This window comes from Strix aluco, chromosome 2, assembly GCF_031877795.1.
Source record: "Strix aluco isolate bStrAlu1 chromosome 2, bStrAlu1.hap1, whole genome shotgun sequence".
NCBI lineage: Eukaryota > Metazoa > Chordata > Aves > Strigiformes > Strigidae > Strix > Strix aluco.
The window spans coordinates 19,290,721-19,314,305 of NC_133932.1; the positions used below are offsets into that span (position 1 = coordinate 19,290,721).

Genomic DNA, 23,585 nt, shown 5'->3' on the forward strand with positions numbered 1-23,585 from the left:
ATGCCAGGGTACTAATACACATGCAGAAGACAGAAAAACTAACTGTGCTTCACATTCTTTAAACAAAATTCACGTCTTTGACGACATTAAGAAGTGGGAGTCTACTGCTAATTCTATGTGCAGTTAACCTCTCTATGTGGAGAAGGAAGCTAGAGTTTTCATCAAACAATGGTTTCAGGCATTCCTCTAAAGCACAATTTCTATATAATTTATGGATATCTAACTAGCAAGTGTTTGCTTGCCTGAAGGTCTACTGGTTGCCAACCAAAGCACTGTAAGATCTTTCTGCTGAAATTCATATGCATGTTGGCTGTTCTTCACCAGCATTATCCATGTTAATCATGCTTGTCTTGTTCTGTAAGCATTTTACTGCAAAAAAAGGATATGCTTCTCTGTGATCGGGGCTTTCTCCTATGTCACTTGACACAAAGTGGTAGTTGCCTATGAAGTTGTGTTTAGATTTAGTCAAATATCATAAATAATTATGTACAGGACAGGGCCTGGTGATAGCAGCTGTCTTTGCTGCTGTCACATCATGCCCTGCACAGAGCCTTTTTAGGGATTCATTCACTAAGTACTTTTGCTTGGTGTTTTGTTCCTTTTCAGATAATATCGTGGTTACTTCCCCAAAAGGACCTTCACTAGTCTGCCAGATGTATTTGGGGATGCAGTAGGCTTCTTAACACACTGAATCTGAGATTTCTATCCTGTGTTGCATTTATTGAGCACTAATGGTGTATGGAGAAGGAAGTGGTCTTCTTGCTGTATGGCCTATGTGTAGTGGCATCTTCGTTATCTAGGGACTGTTTGGTTGGGCTTTGCCAAAGGTAAAGAGACATTGCAGTTGCCTCTGCAAAGACCTGGTTCAGTCTCACAGTGTTATTAGCTCAAGAACAATTCTGTGTTGAATGCAGTTTATCTACATCAAGGTGGGAAACAATGCAGTGACGTTTGTTCAGAAGCCCTGTGGATTCAAGCCAACTCTGTCAGTTCTAAGCTCCTGGAAAATGCCACTGAATGTCTTCCTGTTACCATAAATCATGGACTATTGATTTTATGCCTTGAAATGGGGGCAGAAAGGATTCTGATTAAACCAAAGGAGATTCTACTATAATGGAACAAAATTTTCTGCATTTAAAAAAAAAAAAATCTTATTTTTCTATGTTAGATCAGTGAAAAATTCTAAAACATTTTCCTTTTGAAGAAGGTTTTGACTGAGGAAGGGGAATCATTTAGCATACATGCACAGGACTTTAACACCAGGAATTACTTAAAAGGAAGTATGAAGAGGGCTAGGTCTTAAGGAACAAGCAGGATGCGTAGGTGGAGCAAAGAGAGCATAGCAGGTTTAAGTTACCTAAGAGTGTTTCTTGCCAAAAATTAAATCTCGTTTATTTTTTAATTTAAAAAAGCCTGAATTCAGAATCTTTCCTGCTGAATCTAGATTTGTTGCAGTAAAGTCTTCTACTCAGAACTTCTGTTTTTGTAATACTGAACTAAAAGTTGGTGCCAATGTAAATGCTGTGAAGTTTTGTTCCAAATATCTGATCTGTTTCCTCTGTCTTGCCATAACTTTTTATTTAATTATATTGTCTTTGACCTATGCTTAGAAGTCTAAAATGTTACAGTGTACATTACATGATCTTTGAAATAATACCTGGTGTTTGTGTAGGCTTTATAAGAAAGGTGCGGTTTTCATGTTACTAGAATGTGCTGGCTGTTCATCTGTACTGAGAGCTTCCTGTCTAACTTACTTCCCTCTTTCTTAAGCCAATCAAAAATCTTCTGATACACTTGAACAGGTTCATATGCATAGTAGCGAGTGCCTTTAGTACTATAATTTTCTATCTTGTGTGCACTGAAATTGCAACTAGATAGTAAAAACTGATTTGGAGAAGGTGGAGAAAGCATTTATTTTTTACCACTGTACTCCCCTTTTTTTTTTTTTTTGTGAAGAAAATTTTTTTTTTTCTTTTCTTTCCCTGCTCCTGCTCCCTCCAACACACACTTGCATTTTGATAACACCAGACTGTCTGGTGCCTGACCTTGCACGGGACAGCTTATTTTGGCCAAAGATCACTAGAATGCGGTTGAACAGTTGGGGAGAACTGAGACTGTCTCATTTGAAAGGGATAATGTATGGTATTGAAAGACGTTCCAGTTCTATTCATTGAGTCATCAAGGTTAGTAAGGGCTGGAAAGAAATAAATTTTGTTGTTATGGAAAGTGCACTTTGTGAGGAAGGTCTAAATCTATATACCTATGTGGATCGGGTTTGGGCAGGTTTCCATACGTGTCTGTGTCTCTGAACCTAGTAATTTCAGGTGGATGGTTAATAAAAGTTGAAACCATATTGTGTGTGTCTATCACCAAGTTAATGAGCTATCATGTTTCTTATAGACTTACATGTAGACTTACATGCTGTGATTTGCTGTCTTAGCAGGAGGCCAGGGGCAAAATAGTGGGGGAACTGTAAGTCTCTGATTTAGCCACAAAGGTCGAACATCTAAATTACAGCTGACTGGGTGAATGGAGCTGGGAAACGTGCTGAGCTATGGTAGCTCCTTGGCTCTTCTGAGCACTTTAGTTACCAGTTCTGTACTTTACCCCTGCTAATCTTTTTCCTGTGATGAAAGATTTAGCTCACAGAGGGAGGAAAAGGTATTTTAATACCCACTTTATGAAAATATGAAGCCTAATCTTTCTGTGCCAAGGTGACTTTGTCAATCATCATTTGATCATTTTTGAGAAAATACTGCTGAAATATATTGGCTATGTCTATTAATTCATTACTAGAAAGTACATCACCACCCACCACTATTTATTTACAGATTTTGTTTTGCTTCTGTTTCTTTGAATTAGAGCTGTAAACAGTGCTCTTCCTGAGTAAACACTCCATTTGAGCGATGTGATTGTTGAGCAGATGGTTGTGTGGATGTAAACAGTTCTTGAACTTCATGTTTAGTGTTCTAAGTATCTGCATTACATAGTGTCCAGTACATGTTGGTATATCATTAACCTCACTTCTAGTACTACAGGGACTTTGTTTTTAAAAGGAATATTGCAACAGTGCTTCCTCCAAAATGTTTCACATACTTTTGCTTTTGGTAATGCACTTCAAATAGAGGTTTACAACTGGGACAGAGGTATTAGTTGGATTGTGTAGAACAGCTACCAAATAAGCTAACACCGCTACTGTAGCGAGCCATGCGCTGGAGAATGTCGTGTTAGTACAGTTTGAAAGAAATCACACAACACGCTTGTTGGATGTGCTTGTGCCACATGTCTAAGCTGGCTCCTACCCGTATTACCACACTGTAGTAGCAGCAGCGGTGGTAGGTGTTTGGGTCAGTTTCGGTAGTAGTGAATGGCTTAGGGCCCAGGCTTGCCCTGTCTGAGGTTCTCAACCGACTGAAGGCTTTGCCCCGACAGTGTAGGCAAATTCGCTTGCCTGCTGATGGTCCCCAGATATTGTTCCTGTAGCGGTGCTTGGAGGAAATAGCACATTCTCCCATAACTGGTTAGGAAGGAATTCTTAAGCATCTCATCACAGGAACTACTATGTAAGCTCTGTCAGGCAAATGCAAAAGTTCGGAAAAGTAGGTACAAATACGATACACCAAATGTATAATTTAGACTTCTGTGTTTCAGTAGCATTAAATGTTTTATAATTTGGCCCATAGGCTCAGGCCTGGGTGCTAGTCGCCTAGATTAACCAGAGGCAGTCTCAACCTGCATAGAAAACACAGGGACAGAAAGTACTGCAAAGATTATCTAGTCCACTCCTCTGCCCCAAGGTGAGATCTCTGTATCTATGTCATACCTGATAGAAGTTTGTCTAACTTGTTCTCAAAGACCTCCAGGGATGGAGATCTCTAAGATCTCTGCAACTTCACCAGACAACTGTTCTACTGATTTTGTAAACCTTGTAATTAGAAAGTCTTTTTCTTAACATTCCATCTAAAGCTTCCTTGCTACAAATTAAACCTATTGCTAATTGTCCTCTGACAAGTACTCCTGTATAGTGAACATGGAGAAGAGATTATTCTGTAGCCCTGCTTTCTCACATGAATTTAATTTCAAGGTACTATAAAGACAGCTGTGTTTAAACGGTAGACATGGCATTAAAATTGGATGGCAAGGACTGCAGTTATGTGATAAGATGGAGCCAGATTCTTTTTGGAGTTGCAACAAGAGGCAACGGGTGCAAGTTGGAACATGGGAAATTCTGGTCACCTATAAGAATTCTTCTTTTTTTTTCCTTTTTCCCCCTTTACTGTAGGAGTGCTCAGATATTGAAACAGATTGCCTAGGGAAGCCACAGAATCTTTATCCTTGGAAATACTCAAAACACAGCTGGGTGAAGCCCTGTTCTAACTGGAGCTGCTATGAGCAGGAGCTTAGACTGCATGACCTCCCCAGCCACATTCCTTTCAGCCTAATTTGTTCTGTAATTCTCTGTCATGTCTTTTTGATCTGGTGTGTGAATTCACATAAGGTGTTTTTTTTTTAAAAAAAAGAGTCCCATGAATTTGCTGAATATATGTAATGTTCTTACTGAATATCCCTAATTCTGACCTCATAATTAGTTTTAAGTTCTACAAAAAGTTAGAAATCAAAATTAAGACCAGTGTCTTAGTTAACTGCATACTTTTCCATATAGCATGGTTTGGGGTTTTTTTATATTGTCATGGTTTTATTTTAGATTGTGGTTATTTCATATGTATGTTATCTAAGTGGTGTCTGCTCAGCCTGTGTGTGAATGCCTGCTGAATGCCTGTGTCTTAGACCTAGAAAATAGAAATCAGAGAGAGGGATTCTTTGTCTTTTGGGAGTCAAGGGAGGTGGACTATTACTGCCAACCATGAATTTTTGAAAAAACTGAGAGTTACTGTTAAAAACTTACTGTTGCTGCCCACAACAATAAATGAAAGACAAAGCCAAAATAGTTTTGGAGTTTGCATAATCAAGATTTCTCTTGTGGAACCTGAAAGCTGATCTTTTTCTCTTTGGCAGTGATGTAGAGTTTTGTTGAAATGGAATTTTATAGGTGAGTACATAGCACCTTCTGTTTGTCCAGGACACTTGGTTAAATTAATGATGTTCACAGCTGTATGTGTTCAGGAAGGCATTTCAAGATCATCCTGTCTGAAGTCCTGATAAATTCCTTTGTCCTACTGAAGATTTTTAGAAAGGATGATCCTGAAATGTGCTTCCCTCTCTACTACTACAGTTCTTCAAAGAAGGAATCTTGAGCAGGGAATGGCTTTTAGGATGGGTGGAAAAAAAAAAAAAAAAGAGCTTAAACCTCACTCAGTTTGGCACAAAAAACCACGGAGGAGACAGATGAGAAGCAGAAGTGTGGTGCCAGGTGCTGTAGCCCACCTACAGAATATAAGTACGTGTGGAAATTGCACTATCTCACCGTGTTCCCAGTGTACTGCCTGCTTGTGCACACCTTCTGCATTGAAAAGGTGAATTTCACCTTTGTTTTTTAATTTATTTTCAAATGTCAGGGAATTGTCAAGTAAAAGAGAATAAATTATTTCATGGTTGTGAAAACGTTTTCCCTAAAAGGCAATGGAAGTGTAATACTGGGAAAATTTAGAGGAAAGAACACAGGTAAGACAATTTAATTCTGTTCTCTCTGGCTCCATACTACATCTTGTAGTAATAAGGTGATGGTTACATACTGAGAAGTGAGTACCAATTCTTAATCTTTAATCAGAGCTTTCCTTTAATTTCAGGAGAAAATTCAGAAGGCAGAAATTTTGAAGTAACTCTGCAAATATAAACAGAATTTTTTAAATTATAAAGTTCACTCTGTCATTCTAGAGAGTTTCACTGAGTTTACAATTCCCTCTAAAGGTGACCTAGCAGAAACTTTATTTCAAATTGTACCTCCTTTTTTTATCCCTTTTCATTTGAAGTGTTCACCCTTACCACCTTAGTTTTTGTTCTCTTGACAGAGAAGGTGTGTCTGGATGCTTCCTCGGGTTTTGGAAGAACACCAGAGTTTCAGAGAATGCTTGTTTCATCTTTTCTTTCCTCATCTGACAAATTAAATCTACATTAAGAACTCCTTGGCGTTTCAAGAATTCAAATGGATAAACAAATTTTTAAAGTCCCAGTGCTGAACTTTCAACAGAGGCAGTTGTCTTTCCATACATTAAATAGTCATTGAATTTAAATAGGTTTATTTTTAAAAATGCAAAACTGATACAGTTTAACCAAAAGTCCTTTCCTGTTGTTTACCTTTCACTCCTGATTATGAAGATGCCACGATTTCATTAATTTTTCTAGTTACTCTTGTCTCCCAGGGTTGTCATGACCTGATTTTTCTCGTGTCCAAACAAGCAGAGAAAGGAGCATGTGAAAGGGAAACTTAACAATATAAAAAAGCCAAAATATTCAGAGGTTCAAAGCATTATTGGTTATTTGTAGAGATATAGAACTCACCTTTAACTTAAATCCCCCCAAAACCCCAAAGCTGTCTTTGTTAATCTTCGTTTTATTTCTTCTTCTGATTATTTAAATGGTGTTTATTTAGTTAAGACTAAACAGTTTTTGGCAATAGTGGAACTCCCTTGCATCAGCTCCATCACCACTCTAATTACTGGCATAAATAGGAAAAACCCACTATGACCACGTGTTTTTTAAATCCATTTTTCTCATGAACACTAGCAACAGTGGACTTTTAGGAGTTCTCTGCTTATCATGTATTTCACAGTCTGAGAGTACTTTTTCCTGAATTTTTCTTAATATTATGCCAATTTTCTTAAACAAGTCTTGTTTCTAATCCGTGTATCACTATGACTGGTTCTTTTTCATTAGGTTTCTGTATGCATTGCCTCCCATTGGTTGAGAACACCTGACTTACTTTCCTCACAGTAGTTGAAAAAACAAAAGGTTATTTCATGTGTGGATTTAATGTATCTCAGTGTGTACCACTCATTGCAAACAAGTGGGAGATTACACCAAAGATGCTTTAGCCTCCCAGAGAAGGGAAATTGAAAAACATGCAGTAGTGACTCATTGTGGGGATGTACTAGTCTGCCAGCAACTCAAGCTATTTCGCTGTGGATTTTGTTTAGCATGCAAAATTTACAGACTGTATCACTGTTCAAATTGAATGAAATGCTCAGAATTGTTAAATGAAATGCAGCCGTCTTAGCTATGTTGAAAGGCCAAAGCTAAGCCTAGGAACATGGTTCACTTTCCAATATTAGAGGTAGCAATGCCTAAATGTGCTACTTTGTGCACCCAGCACTTTATTCTGAAATTCTTAAATTATTTCTACACACTAGCAAACAGAAAGTCTGTGACTGTTCCTTGGATGAGTAAATTGGGATGTTGGGGTTAAATAGCTTGTTGAAGGTTGCTGGGGTGAATCGATGATCCTAAAATCCTGATGGTTGGCTGTCTTCTGTCACAACTGCAGGTGAGATGGGGTTGTTAAAGTGCATGAGCAATATGCAGAATGTCCTTCAGCAGCAGCTCCCAGCACTGCAGGGCAGGTGGTCTGTCAGAAGTCTCCACACGGCTGTCTGGAGTTTCTGCTTTGTAATGAGCGTTTGTTCGTGGAAAGTGAAATCTGAAATGTCTGGCTGTTGTAGCTGGAAGCTAATTCTTTGTTCACGGAGATCTGTGTTTTAATGCTGTTAATGTTTTCGTTTCATTCACTTGTTAGGGCAATAAAAGAGATTGTATTCTTGGCAGACAGACTTAACCCCCGCTGAATGAGAACCTCTGGCAATTTGAACTTTTGCCACCTGACTGCTGAGAGATGGTGGCTACCAGGGTGGCTGTTCCCAGCTGGTACGGGAGGTGGGGCAAACATGGCAAAGCAATCCCCCTTCAGGGTGCCGTTGTGCCACTGGAGCTGCTCCCTGCACTTGGTGGGGGAGGGCTGTTCACACTGGTGGAAAGACCTGTGCCTGACTGGTAGGTGCAGTTAAGCTTTGGGCGTATGTCTGTGCCACAGTCAGGAGTGGATTGCAGCCTGGAAAACATACCTAGTCTACCGTTGAATAAATTAGCTCAGATAAGAATCGTGCTTGAGACATGACATCGTGGGCTTGTCTTCTGAGTCCCAGCTGCCAAACTTCTCTGCAGCCGTTGCTCCAAGGCGGGACCGCACTACCTGGCTGCACAGTAGATGCAGCTTCAATTATCACTGCAGTCTCTTCAGTCACCTGATTTAAGTCATAATCTTGTTTCATGCTCTGCCGAGCTTCCCCTCTACACCAGCCTCATTACATGTGAGGTCACAGGACCGTAGGATAATTCAGGTTGAAGGGACCCCAGGATGTCATCTAGCCCAACCTCCTGCTTAAATCAGGCTCAGCTATAAGGTCAGGCCAGGTTACCCAGGGCTTGCCCAGTGAAACTTTGAGTAATGAGTTGCTAAAAGAATAAAAGCTAATTAAAGCTTTATGAAGCATGTCACAAGCAGGAAAGCTCATGGAGAATGGGAAGGGGGAGGCAAGGGTGTCCTGGTTTTGGCTGGGATAGCAAAGGCAAAGTGGAGCAGGAGGGAGAATATGTGGAGAGTAGGATTGATTATATTGAAGAGAAGAAAGAAGGGTTTGCATAGTTTCTGTATTGGGACTTAATAGCCATGTATATCTTTAAGCACAGTGTAAATGTTCTCCAGGGCTTTTTTTATGCAAGACACTATTTATGGTTAAAAGTATGGAAGGACCCTTTCATATTAAAACTTCCTGTTCTTTTGATTTACCAAAAGTTAAGTAAGGAAAGGAAGATTAAAGAGGAAGGAAAGTCTAAATAGATTTCTGTTTCTGGAAACAGAGACTACAAAACAGCTTTTCATGCAGGGCATGAATTATGCTTACAAATAAGCAGCACAGTCTTTACAAGCATTATGTCTCAGAGCTGCTGGGGAAAGAATTTCACATGTGGAGATTTAGCCATATTTGAAGTCTCAGTTCCTAATAGGAAAAAACCCACTAGTTTCTGAATACAAATGGCTTAAAAAAAACCAAACAAACAAACAAACAAAAAAAAAACCTGAACAACAACAAAAACCCATAATACTAAACTGTTGACAAGTTTTGAATGTAGTATTTTCTTTTATAGTTAATACATTTAGCTGTTAACTTCATAGATATTGTAGTAATTAATATAAATGTGTATCACCTATAATGGTTATATCTGCAGAGAAAATAATAAGATTTATGTGCAGTTCCTGCACTGAGATACACTTTTAAATCTGAGAAATTTGTGTGAATGATATTAATCACAGAACAAGGGAGAAATGCCCTCCTTCACTTAAAGTTGAATCAAAAAACGGTATTGAAGAATGCTGAGGTATTAATCAAAGTGAAGGAAGAAACTGTGACAATAGAACTTTGAAGCTGACTATGGTGAATCATTAACATGTTATCAAATTTTGGAAATTAATTTTTTTCTTGTTTCTGTTTTGTATTTCCTTATGCAAAGTACTTGGTTCCTATGAGATGAATTGTTCAAGGGATTGATCCCAGGTTTGCATGTTACTTGCATAGTTTGCCTAGTATGGAGGGTACCAGCGAGCACTGTGGTACATCTGTAAGCTGCACTGTTGTTGTCTTCATTTCCAGGAGTGGGTTTGGGTAGAGTTGACTTGTAAAGTTGTACATCCCTGAATACTACAGGGGTGACTGCATCCCTTTGTGATGCATCAGATATTGATTAGTGCAGTATGTGGGGAAGCAGGTGGGATTTGTCACAGGTGGGATGAAAGAGTTTGACTTAGCCCACTTTTGAAAGTTTACTTAAAAGTTTAATGTGGTTTTTTAAGTGTCTTGCCTGTATGAAGAAAATAGAGATTGTATGGATTTCTCAAGGACAAATTAGTGCTATTCAATTTCTATTCTCACATAAACAATACAATGACTTTTCAGTTTCCCGTGCTTTGCCAGTGAAGAGATGCAGAAGAGGCTGGGAGGGACCATGGCCAGCACAGCTGCCCCGAACTAGCCAAAGGGATATTCCTATATATAAACTGGGGGGAGTTGGCTAGGGGGACCAGTTGCAGCTCAGGGACTGGCTGGGCATCAGTCAGCAGGTGGAGAGCAATTGCATTGTGCACCACTTGTCTTTTCTTGGGTTTTCTATCTCTTTTTATCTTTATTTTTATTATTATATTTTATTTCAATTATTAACTGTTCTTATCTCAATCCACGAGGGTTTTTTTCCACTTCTTCTCCCCACCCCACTGGGGGAAGGCGGGGAGAGGAGTGAGCGAGCGGCTGCGTGGTGCTTAATTGCTGACTGTTAAACCACAAGTGTGAAAAATTGTTCCTTGCTTCTTCCTTGGGTTTTTTCTGCCAGTTGAAGCAATTGTTCTCCATCTGTCCTTCAGTACTTTACTTTCACAGCAGCTGCTTTGTGAATCTTCTAGCCTATGTAGTCCTTTTGGGTTTTGTAGAATAGGACCTTTTTAGTACAGAAAGAGAAGAAGAGAGCACAGGGCTTTGATCTTAAAATGAACCTTTACAGAACAGATCATCTGAAAGGAATACAGTGCATAGCAGCAAATTAAAATTAAGGAATTGGGAAAATGGTGGGAAACGTGTTCTTTATGTGCTTCTTGTATTTATCTTAGGTTTGTCAAAATGAAGAGAAGAACCATTCCACAGAAGAACTTAGCAAGTCTGAAATCCAGGAGGAGTTGAAAAAGGCTAATAGCCTTCCTAGTCTGACTCCTGGAATCAAAGCAGCAGATAAAGACAAGCAACCCCGAGAAGGTTTTTTTCATTTTCTTGGAAGCTTATTTAATATTGCAACAAAATCTTCTTTGGTAGAATCTAAACCCTCTACTTTCCAAGGCAAACCCGACAGATATGAAAAGGATTTACAGAACACAGATACCCTTCCGGAGGACATGCAGCCAAAGCGTTCGAAAATTGAAGAGCCTATTTGTTCTACAGCTAGAATAAAAGAGGATTCTGTAAATAAAGATGATGCTATCTTAAATAATATTGGGAAAGATATCTCACAGGATCCACAAGGAGGCTGGAAACAATCTGCAGATGCACAAAGGTAAGTTTTATAATTTATTATTAAATACAACAGTCTTTGTGCGTGTGTATGTGCACAGAACTGCCGTGACAAAGTTCTGCTGACTGTATGACAAATGACTGTCATTTCTAAGGATGGTTGGGGTGTCCCTGACTCGGCTGTGTGCAAAACTCTAGTAGCAACTACCTTAAATAGATGAGAAGTCGACTCCAACAAAATGTCATTTTAAAGAAGATTTTCTAGAAGTTTTCTCACTATGGCTAGATCCAGTTTAGATCCATCTAAGTGTGAAGAGAGGTTAAAGATGTGGCAGTTAGAAATACATTCAGTATTGTAGGTCTACTTAAAAAAAAAAAAAGTGTAAAGAGCTTATTTCCATCCATATTGTGGGCTAAATAAAGGTTTGAATGTTTGTCCTTTTTATATCTCACTAGTTCAGTGGTTTTACTTCTGCAAGTAAGGTTTCCTCATTTTTAAATTATCTTTCCTGCTTTATTTGACTTGGTGATTTTTGCTTATGTGTTTTGTTTCCCCTTGTTCTCTGGGGTTTTCCTGTAATATAAATAAGGTTATATAAAATACTCAAGTAGCCTAAATAGGGAACATCCTTAAAAGTCCTGTAGTATTTCCAAAAAAGATTTCCAAAAAAATGGCGCCAAGGGCACCAACGTGTGTTTGAGACTAGAGAAGCAAAAACATTGGCTGTGGTCCACACCATATATTACAAAATCTTTCTGATCGTGGCATAAACATAGGTAATAAACAAAAACATTTGTAGCTGTTATGTTGACTATTTAACTATAGGTGGGCCAGTACAGCATAGGTTTGGAGTTAGGTGTGCATGTATGCGTGTGGTAATTGTCCAGTTTTCGATAGGCATGTAGAATACGGACTTGTCCACAGGCAGTGAATCTGTACATAATATTTACTCAGATTTTTAATACTGCCCAGGATGTTTATTTAAAATTTAAGCCGAAAGTAATGATTTGGGGTAACCAGTAAGTCTATCACAGTGCTTTTGCTTGTATTGCACAATGGGGGGATGTACTGAGTTAGAAACACCTTTTTTTTTTTTCTTTTTAAGTTTTAAAACTACTTTGAGTTGCTCTCAGTATATTTATCTGTGACCTGTGAAGTGTTTCACCTCCATATAGGAGGTCAGAGAATTCCCGAAGTAGCTGCTTAATGAATTTCACTTCCATATTGGGGATGTCCCCAGCACTCTGTCCTTATTTATTATTCAGTAGACTAATAATTTGAGCTGTCATTCACTTTTATATTATAAATGTAATGGCTGATCAGGATCTGAATAGGGGATGTGATACCTATTCAGGTATCAAAATACAGTACTGTGGGTAATTAATAAGAATAATGGCTGTGTTCTCATGAGTACTCTGGTTTGGTCTGTGACGTGGTCGACTGGTTTTTATTACAGATTCTTATCATGGTAGCACGCATCTGACTGATGCTTTTTCCAAACTGCGTGTTGTAGCCCGGCACAGCCAATTTATGGATCAATACAGAAGAAAATTTCTCCTCCCCTTAATTGTTATCTGGAGAGGCCTAGGAGCATTATGTTATACAGTCTAGTTCCTGAACAAACTCTGTATTTCTTTAAAAAACCCTGTTGGACAGGCTGGCTTCCTGCCTCATTCTCTTGCTGTTTGCCGTTTCTGTAGTATGCTCTGGAAACTGGCAGGTAAGTCACGTGTCATTGTGCCGGGGCTATGCAGAGATACAAGAAAAATCACTCCTTGCCTCAGAAAGATCTCAGTCAAAAAAGACCATAATAGATCTTTTACACTTTTTACTTCATTCCATGTAGTTTCTGCCATATCTCAGCCTGCTTTCTGCTGTACTTCTTAATGTTTGCTCTTCTTCTCACTCTCTCCACCCACAGCTACTCATTGTATTACTCCGTTTGCAGTGGTAGTCTGGCCTCTATGCAGCTGTTCTTTTCTTACTGTCTTCCACAACAAAATCAGTCCTCTTATATGCTGTGGTCCTCTAACTTACTTTGAGTCTCTCCTGTCTCTTCAGACAAATACAAATCTTGGAGATTCAACTGAAGGCCCAATATGTGGTGAACTAAACATGGCAATTGGAGCCTGCAATAAGTGGATGAGAGACAGCCATGGTCAGCCCTTACAAAGTCAGTCTTTCTCTCTTTTTTTTTTTTTTTCTCCAGTAAGGAGCTGGTGCACATCTTTGCTTCCAGGAAGAAACCTCTGACTTCTGCTGGCTTTTCAAAGTGTACGCATGAGTTTTGTTTGACTTTCCCTTTTTATTGATGCCCTACAGGTCTATAAATAGGAGTGGTGAAAGTGACAGAACATCTTGGGATTTTGTTGCTGCTATGTTCATTTTATACTGCTGCATTTGAGAAGATCTTAAGCAGTAAACTGATAAGGTGCTGGGCAGTCTGTATGCAAAGTTTAGAGGGTCAGATGGTCTTAGTCTTCATTTGCTTCTCGTGAATTCTTCAGAACAGTATGGACTGTTTGTCCATTTGTCATTAATAAAAGCTTACAGAGTTCGGAAGGTGTGGGTATTAACTCACTGAAGTGACCTCTTTTTGTTCTGTGCAAGTATTTTTCTGGTTTGGGTTTCTTGAAATCAAAGTTGCAGTTGGCATTTTCAATTGACCATGTTTTGACATTGTCCTATATTGTTAGAAAACCTATGCAAATTGTTGTGGATTTTTCTCGGTATAGTTTACCAGTGTCATGGTCAGGCAAGCATACAAAAATGTGTGTTACTAGTTTGGAGGGTAGGGGTAAGTTCATGGGTATACAGAATGAAGTTTTTCCATGGAAAAATATATTTTTTTAAATGGAAGAAAATGTGTGGGTTTTTCATTGTAGCTGCTGTAAAATCAGGCAAACATTAAGCCACTCATTTTCCATCTAAGCTCATTCTCAAAAGTACAGTGTACATTCTGCCCTTTTTGGCTCAGGATATGAACATGTTAGACAATCTCTGTGTAACTTTTGTGTGTTTTCCTCTGCCTGACTACACAGGGTGAACTGTGTTTCTGAAGCGATTAGTAAAGAGAAATTGAAATGACAATGCGGAAGCAGAGGTTTGCGATTTACCTTTTAAAAAGTTTGAATCAAGGATACCTCTTCTTTCTGTTATGGAACTGATTATGCCAGGTTTGTTCTCTTTTAGTTTATAAAAGTTTAAAGGATATAGAGCAGTTTTTTCTCTTCAGTACTAGCTAGCTTCTTTACTAATATTAACTGACTGGTATTAAACTGTAAAAGTGCTCCTGATTGCTGAGGATTTCGTTCTGTAGGAACTACTAAGAAGTAGTTGGAAGTGGGTGCTAAAAGCACATGAATAATGATTGGGGTCTTGGGGGGAAGATGTAGCCCAAGGGAACAGGAAGGCCCCTGGGTACCATGAAGGGAAGGGATGGTATGAACGCGGTCTTTTGCTGATCTCTTGAAGATTGGGTCCCGAAAGGCAGATGAGACACACTAATGATCCATACAAATTCAAAGGTACTATTGATTCCATTGATTGTTACGTTAAACTGCAATTTTTGTATTTAATGAAGAGGCGAATTGAAGCTGAGCACTTCACAAATCCTTAAGACCACTGCATTATTAATCTTACAACTGTTTTCTTTGTCATGAGGAACATTTGAATTAATTTGTTAATTCTAAACTACTGTTAAATATTAAATTGGGGGTTATCTGTGGTTAGGGAGGAGGTTGCAATGATAAATGAAAGAGGGGCAGTTTTAGATTGCATAATTCCCATTGAGTTGTTTAAAAAAAAACAACAAACCAAACAACCTTTCAGAACTAAAATACCTACCACATGGTCTCAGACGCCTCTACCAGGACAACTTCATTAACCTCGTATCCTTAAAGCAGTATTTTGCAAAATACAAGGAAATCGGGCTGCTCTGACCTGTAGACTGAGGTTAATTTTACCCTCAGTGGGAGACCTGGTACTTGGTGAAGACTCAAGTTTCCAGGCCTTGAGCCAAGGAAAGTGGAACTCATGAGTTCAGTCTGTGGAGTATGTGTTTGTGAGGGACAAAGAGCGTAGGTCATGTTATTCCTCCATCACCGCAGCTGGTTGGCTCAAAGGTAATTGTACCTTAAGGGCTTCTGCTCCTTTAATCCAGACAGTGGCAAGTGGTAAAGGAGGAGCACAGAGGACAAAACCGTAAACCATGATGAATTTGGCAAAGTATTTAGACAGCAATTGCAGCAGACAGTAACACAATAATTGCAGCACTGAAGATGGATGAGGAGAGATGGGTTGGCCAGGTCTCCAGTTGTTGCATCCCTTAGTCTTCCATTTGTCTGGGATGGTTGATGATTTCCTTGCCATTGAGAAGTGAAGCAAGCAATTGGGCTTGCAGTGTTCTATGGAAGATTAATGATGAAGGTGTTTGGTTGGTAAAATATAAAATACGGTTTTAAAGTAATACTTATTTGGCTGTAAGCAGAAAAAAAAATGCAAAGTAAGGTATTTGCTACTAAGCATAGAAAAATATCTTATCTAAGATGGCAACTTTTGTGTAGAATAGTTCCCAGTGACAGAGGGGTAAGTATAAAAGTGAAAAGTTCGTGTTTAGTTTTAGCCTTTGCACTCCTTAATGATGTTAAAAGCCAACCTTTCACTGATGAAATAAGCCCTAAAAATAAAACCATGGAATAGTGGGGATGCACTTCACCTAATTTCTCACTGCTGAAAGTCTACATGAGAGAGATCAAGATTTCATAAAGTAGGTGACAAATACAAAACATGGGTTTGCCCCCATTATCTTTCTTTCCTGTCATGTAAAATTTTTTCACTTACACATATATTGCCTTTCACTAACAAGATACGATTTGTCTTCAAATTTGAGGCTGTTGTTCTACGACTCCTGAGAATTGGCTTCCTGCAGTACATACCTGCTGTCTTCTCAAAAATACCAGTCATGGGTAATAGGCAGTACTCTGGTTACTGAGAACACCACTCCAAAGATTTATTTTCCTTCTTTCTCCACCCATGCCCCATCACACTCCCCCGGGAATAAAAAAAAAAAAAAAAGTAATGACCCAGATCTGTTCTATTGACTGCTTGCCATTTGCCTGTTTTATAGTGATGTGCAAAGCAATAGTACTTGTGAAACTACACAACTTGTTTTGGAGTTTAGCAAGAAGCCTTACTGCATTGCTGAACATGGTTGATGAGATGAAAATCAAAGTAGTACACACTAAATGTTTTGATTATAAAATCCTGACTGCTGGTTAAGATGCTAACATCCCAATTCAACAAACTCTTTAAGATCCTGACTTCTGCCTTCTGTTATGAACCTTGTGGACTTGGAAGCGAGAAAGAACTCCCAACCCCACAAGTGCAGGGATTTTCTAAGTGTAGGTAGAAGAGGAGAGGGGGTAATTTCAAAACCAAATGCTCAAAACAGTATGCTGTCACACTTTGCCAGGAGCTGTCCTCATAATAGTTTAGCGAGAGCATTGCAAGCTATTTCATTCAAAAATGGATGTAACCTTGAGGAGAGACAAATTTCAGACTGTTTACAGTTCTACTATGTTAGACATTGTTGGGTTTTGTGAGGGGTTGTGGGTTTTTTTATTTTAAAGTCTAGTAGATATGTTGCTATACATCTAATTGCATAGCATTTCCATCTTAGTATTGTCAAAAATCCTGTCATTTTATTTTGCTTTTTTAGAAATATATCTGATAAAATCCTTCAGGTCTACATAATTCTGGTTAACATGTCTGTTTCGGAGCTTGTCATTCACTGTTGTGTTACTGGTCAGATGCAGGCTTGTGGTGATACAGAAACATAGCCCTTAATTTGTCTGGTGGATTGTGTATTGTGGTTTTGATTCAGTCAGTAGCGACAGCATTCATCTTTCCCTATGGATGTCTTTGACAGACAATTGGGAGTAAATGAACCGAAATTAAATCACTTAATTCCAAGTGGTGGCCTCTCAGGTAATTCCTGAGGAATAATGTAGAAGAGCGAGGAAGCTGCTGCATTTGTTGAAATCAAATCTGTCTTGTGGTCAGAGCTGTGACCTTCTCTGTAATTGCCTGCCCAGGACCTGTTTTACATACAGGACCCGAACACTTAAAACCATAGATGTACACATCACGTGGCAGTGTCTATCCGTCTTTGAAAGTATTTGTTTGGTGATGACGGTAAGAGGAAAACAAGAGCACTCTGATGGTTACTTCTATTATAATAATACCTGTATAAAGATTCCCATTGTACAGACAAATATATAAGTATTTATATAGTAATATACAGCCTGTCAGACTGAAGAGACAGCTGCTTCCCTTTTTCGTTAGAGGTTTGCTTTGGTGGTGGCTCTGGGGAACACCAGGACAGCTGTGGCCCCTGGGTGGTCCTGCCAGCACATGCCCTGCATGCTTACAAGCACTGCTGTTTGAACCTGCACTCGTTACCTTTGGTCTTAATTCCCTGATGCAATTTGCTACACAGACACTTGAAGCAGCACAAGGAGGAACAGGGGGCGGGGCAGATGTGGGCATTGTGGGGTGAGGAAATGGGGAGGGAGGAGGGGGACATAGTACTTCATCTTCCAGTGGCTTTCTGGCATCTGCCTTCAGAAACTGACCATAGAAGTGCAGTGTTGTTCACTTGCTGGTGCTCAAATGGGTAGGGAGGCATTGCTGAGGGTGACCTGCTGGTGCTTGATGGGTATAAACTATGTGGGTAGCTCCACCCTTCTGGGACAGCCAAATATGGCCCCAGATTGATTTGGAAGGCTGTTCTGGGGAAGGATTGGGATCATCCTGCCCCTAAGTCTTTAGGTGAACTGAGGAAGGAGGCCTCCAGGCTGTTGCAGGGGTATACCCAAACTGCCATGGAAGGATTTAGTGTTTGGTCACTAAAGAAGAGGGCTTCATTATTCTTAAATCTTTTCTTCCAGACACATGTCTCTTCACACCTCAATTTGAACAAGCTACCCTTTTACACTACTCACAGACTTTCAGATTTTGATGAGAGCCCATGCCTGTGTGGGTCAGCTGAGACCTTGTCAGGACAGGTGCTGTGCTGAGACTTAGCGACCAATTCCAGCAGTGGGGTGGGTGAATTTCAGGGCTCTGCTGTAGGAGAAATGCAGGCCCAGGCCTGCCTGCCAGGGAAGGGTACCTGCCCAGAGTTGGGACGTGGGCCAAAGGAAAGGTTCCTGTTGGCACCAAAGCAAAGATTTCTCTGTTTCTGAAGGATGAAAGCTTCTTAGTTTAAGAGTAATTCATAACAGATGCATGCGACGCAAAATTGAGCTAAAGTAATTAAGCTGAGAATTAATTCACTGGGTTATTTTTTCTACTTTTTTTAATAGAGTTGTTCAACTTTGCAATGTATTTGATTAATAGAGACTGTTTCTTAGAACATTTTACAGTGTGATTTTTTTGAAGTTAAGAAGCTACCTGCAATGTAATTGTTCAGGCCTCCTAGGCCTTTACTCGTCAATAACGGCTTAAACCTCATACCTTCATCTTTACTGTTGTTGGGGTGACAAGTAGTGTCCGAGAGTGTGTATCACTGAGTTCCTGCTTTAAGTAGTCAGATGGGTTGCTAGAACATGCAGTCACCTTTGGTTGCCTCTTCAGAGCACACGCAGCACCTATGTAATGCTCAGAGACAGGTCCTGGTATAATCTTCCGCTGACAGATCTGCCTTACTCCCCCTAGCATCGGTGTATGTGAAAGGGAAGAATAATATTTTTGTTTCTGGCATCCCAAAGTCAGGCCCTTTGGTTTCCTTAACACATCTGAAGCTACACCCTTTTCTGAGAGTAGAGGGATGTCCTAGCTTTAATTCTTCATTACGTAGGAGGAGCAGCTGAATGGCTTTCTTGAGCCTTAAGAAGAAGCAGCTAAGGGGTGACCTTACTGCTGTCCTCAGCTCTCTCATGGAGGCCTTAGAGGAGATAAAGGCAGACTCCTCTGAGACATGTGCTGCTGGGATGAGAGGCAACAGGAACATGGGATATTGGCAAACGTGTTTTTGCTGTGAGAGTGGTCAAACCCTGGGGCATGTGCACAGGGTTTCTGTCCCGAAGGCCCATCCTCAGAGGTGCTCGGAAGTGGTAGGACGAGGTCCTGAGCACCCTGAGCTAGTTGGTCCAGCTTGGAGCAGGGGTTGAATTGAACGATCTCCCACGGTCCTTTCCAGCCTGTGTTACAGCTCTGTGCCCGAAGGCAAGGCTGTCTCTCACAAGGCAACTTTGTGCCATCCAGCTTCTGAATGGGATTTGCTTTCCGTAGGGATTCGCAGCATGTTATAACCCCTCCTTGCACGTCAGCGTGAGGCAGCACGTGGCAAACTGCTTCAGAGGCAGCACAGACCACGCTTTGCCTGTTCTCTGGCAGAGGCAGGTCACGGGCATTTGGGCACCTGAATACCTGAGTGCGACAGCGGGGAAGGGAGGGGTAGCTGGCCGAAGTGTGTGGCGTGCAGAGGGCCGAGAGTGGCAGGTAGGTGTGCATGGATCCCTCCCACGGGTACAGGCAGAAAGGTTGGCGTGATCCCAGGCCTTTTGTGCTGGTCTGGGTCTTGCAGCTGCTGGTGTTTTGGGTCAGCTTGATCTGTGCTTTCTTCCTTCAGACTCAGAGTAGGGTTGCTTTCCCAGATGTGGGAGATAATCAAGAAGTACTACTGTGAAGGGCAAGGGGAAGGAAAAGCATTCATTCCAAGGTCACAAAGACTGTATTTGCTTTTATTAAAATTGTCATTGACTCTTAATTGTCCTTATGGAACATTAGCTTTGAAACTTCCTGCAGAATCAACTATGTGCAAATCACTTTGTTCAACCAAACTTTTGACCTTTTAAAATATACATTGTGAAGTCCCAGGACACCACGTATTTCAAACTTCAGATTTGAATCATGAAGCTATCTCCTCTGGCTAAAAAATAATTTTCTTTCATCTAAATTGTATATGGCAACTTTTCAGTTAGCCCACAGTGTCTTTTTTTCAATAAGGCTTTTATTTTTTCCATTTATGAAGATCTGACATGAGTGTAGAAACCAGCTGGCTGGCTAAGTTGGATTCCACCAGGAGGTTTTCCAAAGTGACTTTGAGACAGTTGTTTCCAGACAAAGGACCTTAACATAATTTTTAAAAAGTTGTCAGTTAAGTATGCAGTAGGAAGAAAGCTAAGTGGAAAAAATTAAAATAAACAAGAGCATAATTTTAAAATAGTCAGGGAGGGGTAGACAGGAACCACAAGCGACATACCAATTTAGATCAGTGGTTTCCAGCCAGTAGCCTGGAGATCTTTCTGGGAGCTACTTCTGAGGGGTCTGTGAGAGGAGATTAGGGGAAACATGCACATGTACGCTTGAAAAAGTGGAAGGCTGCTGGGCCGGGGAGAAAATATCTGGAAGAGTGAAGTATGAGAGAGAAATGGCCATTGCAGGTCTTGGGAGAGCCAAGTGTAACATGCTGCAGAAACAGGCCAGCCAGCAGTATGCTTACACTTTGTCATGAGCCCAGAGCTAAGCAGTAATGCTGGGTGTAAGGGGTTTCTAGCATGGATGCTGTAGCTGTGCTGCCTGGGGATCTGAGGTGCTGTATCGTGCTCTATGATCTTCTTCTATCTTTTTGAAAATAGCCTAGGGTTGTCTGCTTTCTGCATTATTGTATGGTATGAATATGAAGATAGGAAGGATCACCATCTTGATGACATACTCTTGCAAAAGATGCGAACAGTGTAGTCTTTATGGACGGACTGAGATGAGGCATTCAAGGTAGTGGGTTTCCTCCTGCTTCAAAACCAACAAGATTGTTTTATAACTAATGCCACTTTCTGGGCAAGTTACACAGGATGTCTGTCATATGAGATGTTAGAAGATGTTCCCCTCTCCTCCTTGAACTAGCCCCCCCGCCCCCCTTGAACTTTTTATTTCTTTCAGAAGAAATCTCTACAAGTACCTACTTTTGACAAATTTAACATAACTTATGTTGACATCCTCTCTTGTTGCTGTCAAACAGTCTTGTGAAACTGAATTAAGGCTTTATAGGGAATTGAATAGCTTCCTGTGAGGAAGGGAAAGAAGGAATCTACCAGTGTTTGAAATATATGACAGAATACACACAGGGTTCTGTGTATAATCAGGTTTTCGTCTGTATCATATAAGTTGAAAAAAAATTTTGCAAAGAGTTTTTCAGGTAAATTCTGAACTGACATACTCTTTTGGTGATCAGAAATGAATTGTTACTTTAAATGTCTGTGAAACAAGTCTCTAGTCACACTTTCAAAGGATTTTCTGTGACACAGCCTGCTTCTAAATATGTTTCATAAGATTTAACAGCTGAATTGCTGCTGCCGCATAGGAACATGGGTTGTCATTTTTACACATCTTGTTGCATGTTAGCATTTGGATTGAACACACATCCATGTGCTCTAAAAATAAATGCATTAGGACTAAAAGGTTTGTTGGGAAAATTTTTGTAATATGCTGAGCAGCAAATTCTTTATCAAAGGTCAGAGATCCTGAAATTGCCACATCTGTGGAGGAGAGGTTCGTTCCATTTTAAAAGAGCATCCACTGCAGAAACTCTTGGTAGAGGCCGGTCTCCAGGAGAGCAAAGCTGTGTGTTAGGAGATACTGGCAGAGGACAACTACAGGATGAGGCTTTGCAGCTGAAACAGTGCTGTAGCCACTGCTAGTCAGGATTGGGTTTGTGCACAGTGCTCCATAGGGCACGTTGCTTTGAGTCTTGCTCAGACTTTCAGATTGATCAATCGGAGCATAAAATTCGCTCAGAAGACAAACAGAGCAAAAAGAATTTGGAGAAATGACAAAGGGCACCACATAGGCAAAAGTAAACTTCTGAGTACATTTGTTTTGCCTGACCACGTGTAATAAATGGTATAACTATTTGTTGGGATCTGTGGCTCAAATCAATGTAGATGTAGTACCCCATCATGCTGTGTTCTCCTTGTCATCTCTCTATAGGCAATCTTCTGTAAAATTAACCTATTCATCCTATTTCTGGATGCTTTGGGTTTAAGAATTGCTGAGTTTATGGGAGAAATTTGAAGGCAAAGTTGGGTATGGGAGAGAAACAGACAGATGTTTTCCAGGTTTGTGTGAGAGCACTAGTTCTTGCCACGTGGTTATAGATAAATTCTGAATTCTTCCCACTGCATATCAGACAAAAGATCAACCATTAAATGAAAGACACTCAGTAAAAGTTAATTGTCATTGAGCTGTTTATTCAAAATAATGCCTTGGTTTTGGTGGAAACGAGTGTTTGGTACCTTGCAATACCATTAATGTGCTCACTTTAAACATGTATTGTTATAGTTTTCCTTTTCAAGAATCCATAAAACTTGTTTGGAGAATTGGTGCCAACCTGTGTTCTGTCTGTTTTCTTGAAAGATACTTTATCTGGATTCAGGACAGTTGTAGACCAACTTTTATTTTGAGGTTGGACAAAGAACAGGAGAGCTGATGAATTTTGTAAAAGCTTAATAGTAATTATTTAAGACATTTTGACCCCATTCTGACTTAACGGGGGAGGTTACTCAGTAAGGTTAATTCTGAATGAGAGCATGATCAGGTCTTACATTCTGAAGATTTATTTCTGTTATGACCATGACTGATGCTGAGTGAATGTAGTGTACTGTAGAACTCAACAGATCCTTCCCCTGAGATTTTTAGGATCTCTGGAGCTTTGGAAAATATTTAGAAATATTTTCTAATGTAGAAGAAAGTATTCCGCAAGAAAGTGGAAAAAATGTAGGGGTTTTTTTAAGGAAAGAAAAAAAAAAACCACCCAACTTCCAACTGTGTTTTGTTTTCTTTCACTCAGAAATGTGTATTTTTCTTTGAAGATGTGTGAATGCTGAAGACAGCAACTTTAACAAATGGTGTGTGTGATGTTTAACAGCTACCACTGCTGGTATCTCTGGAAACCAAACTAGTGGTATAGAAGACTAAATGTAGGCATCTAACTTTGCAAATGCTTGGGAGACATGCTATTTATACACAACTTTCCTGTTTCCTCTGTAACTTAATATACCTGGCTAATAAACCCTATATTGAGATTCTGCTGTAGCCTTCATCAGAGATTACAATGAATTTAATCCCAACAGAAACTTCATTTTCAAGTTCTCGCAGTGTCTAAGTTTCCATATTCATGTATTTTGACATTAGCTTAAATATACCTGGCATGCATATAAATGAATGTTTATATCTCTGTTTTAATGTTTATAGATATCAATAATTTTAATTTTAGTTCACTTGTACTCTTTGCATGTCCAAATACTGCACAAGGAGGGAGTTTACTTGTGGTTTTAAATAGTGTTAAGTTCCCTCTTCAAAATAAAATTAATATTGAAGTAAGAATCTGGGCCTCTAAGACCTTGACAGAAAGAAGATTCTATTTTAGACTGGTAAATCCACTGCATTTTTATATTCTTCTATACCTGTTGAGAAAATACATACTCAGAATCCATACAGACAATATTTGAAGTTGCAGTTACTCAATGATACTCAAATAAACAGAATTATTTACTTTGCTGTTCAGTTTTCCTTGGTAA

General features: G+C 39.7%; 1 protein-coding gene across 9 annotated transcripts in view; it reads left to right on the forward strand.

Moving 5' to 3' along the window:
• The window catches only part of CRYBG3 (crystallin beta-gamma domain containing 3), a 91,739-nt gene that overhangs the window by 15,420 nt on the left and 52,734 nt on the right, over window positions 1-23,585 (forward strand). For 5 of the 9 annotated variants that reach the window (XR_012621622.1, XR_012621625.1, XR_012621624.1 and 2 more), the window contains exon 3: window positions 10,610-11,046. The exons of 1 other annotated variant lie outside the window; for it this stretch is intronic. Coding sequence is in view for 2 of the 8 variants with exons in the window: in XM_074812392.1 (XP_074668493.1) it covers window positions 10,610-11,046 (437 nt within the window). In the remaining 6 variants the exon portion in view is untranslated. Of the gene's footprint in view, window positions 1-10,609; window positions 11,047-12,642; window positions 12,725-13,090; window positions 13,178-23,585 lie in introns of those variants that run through there. 3 more of the 9 variants (XM_074812402.1, XM_074812431.1, XM_074812422.1) reach the window with 3 other exon arrangements.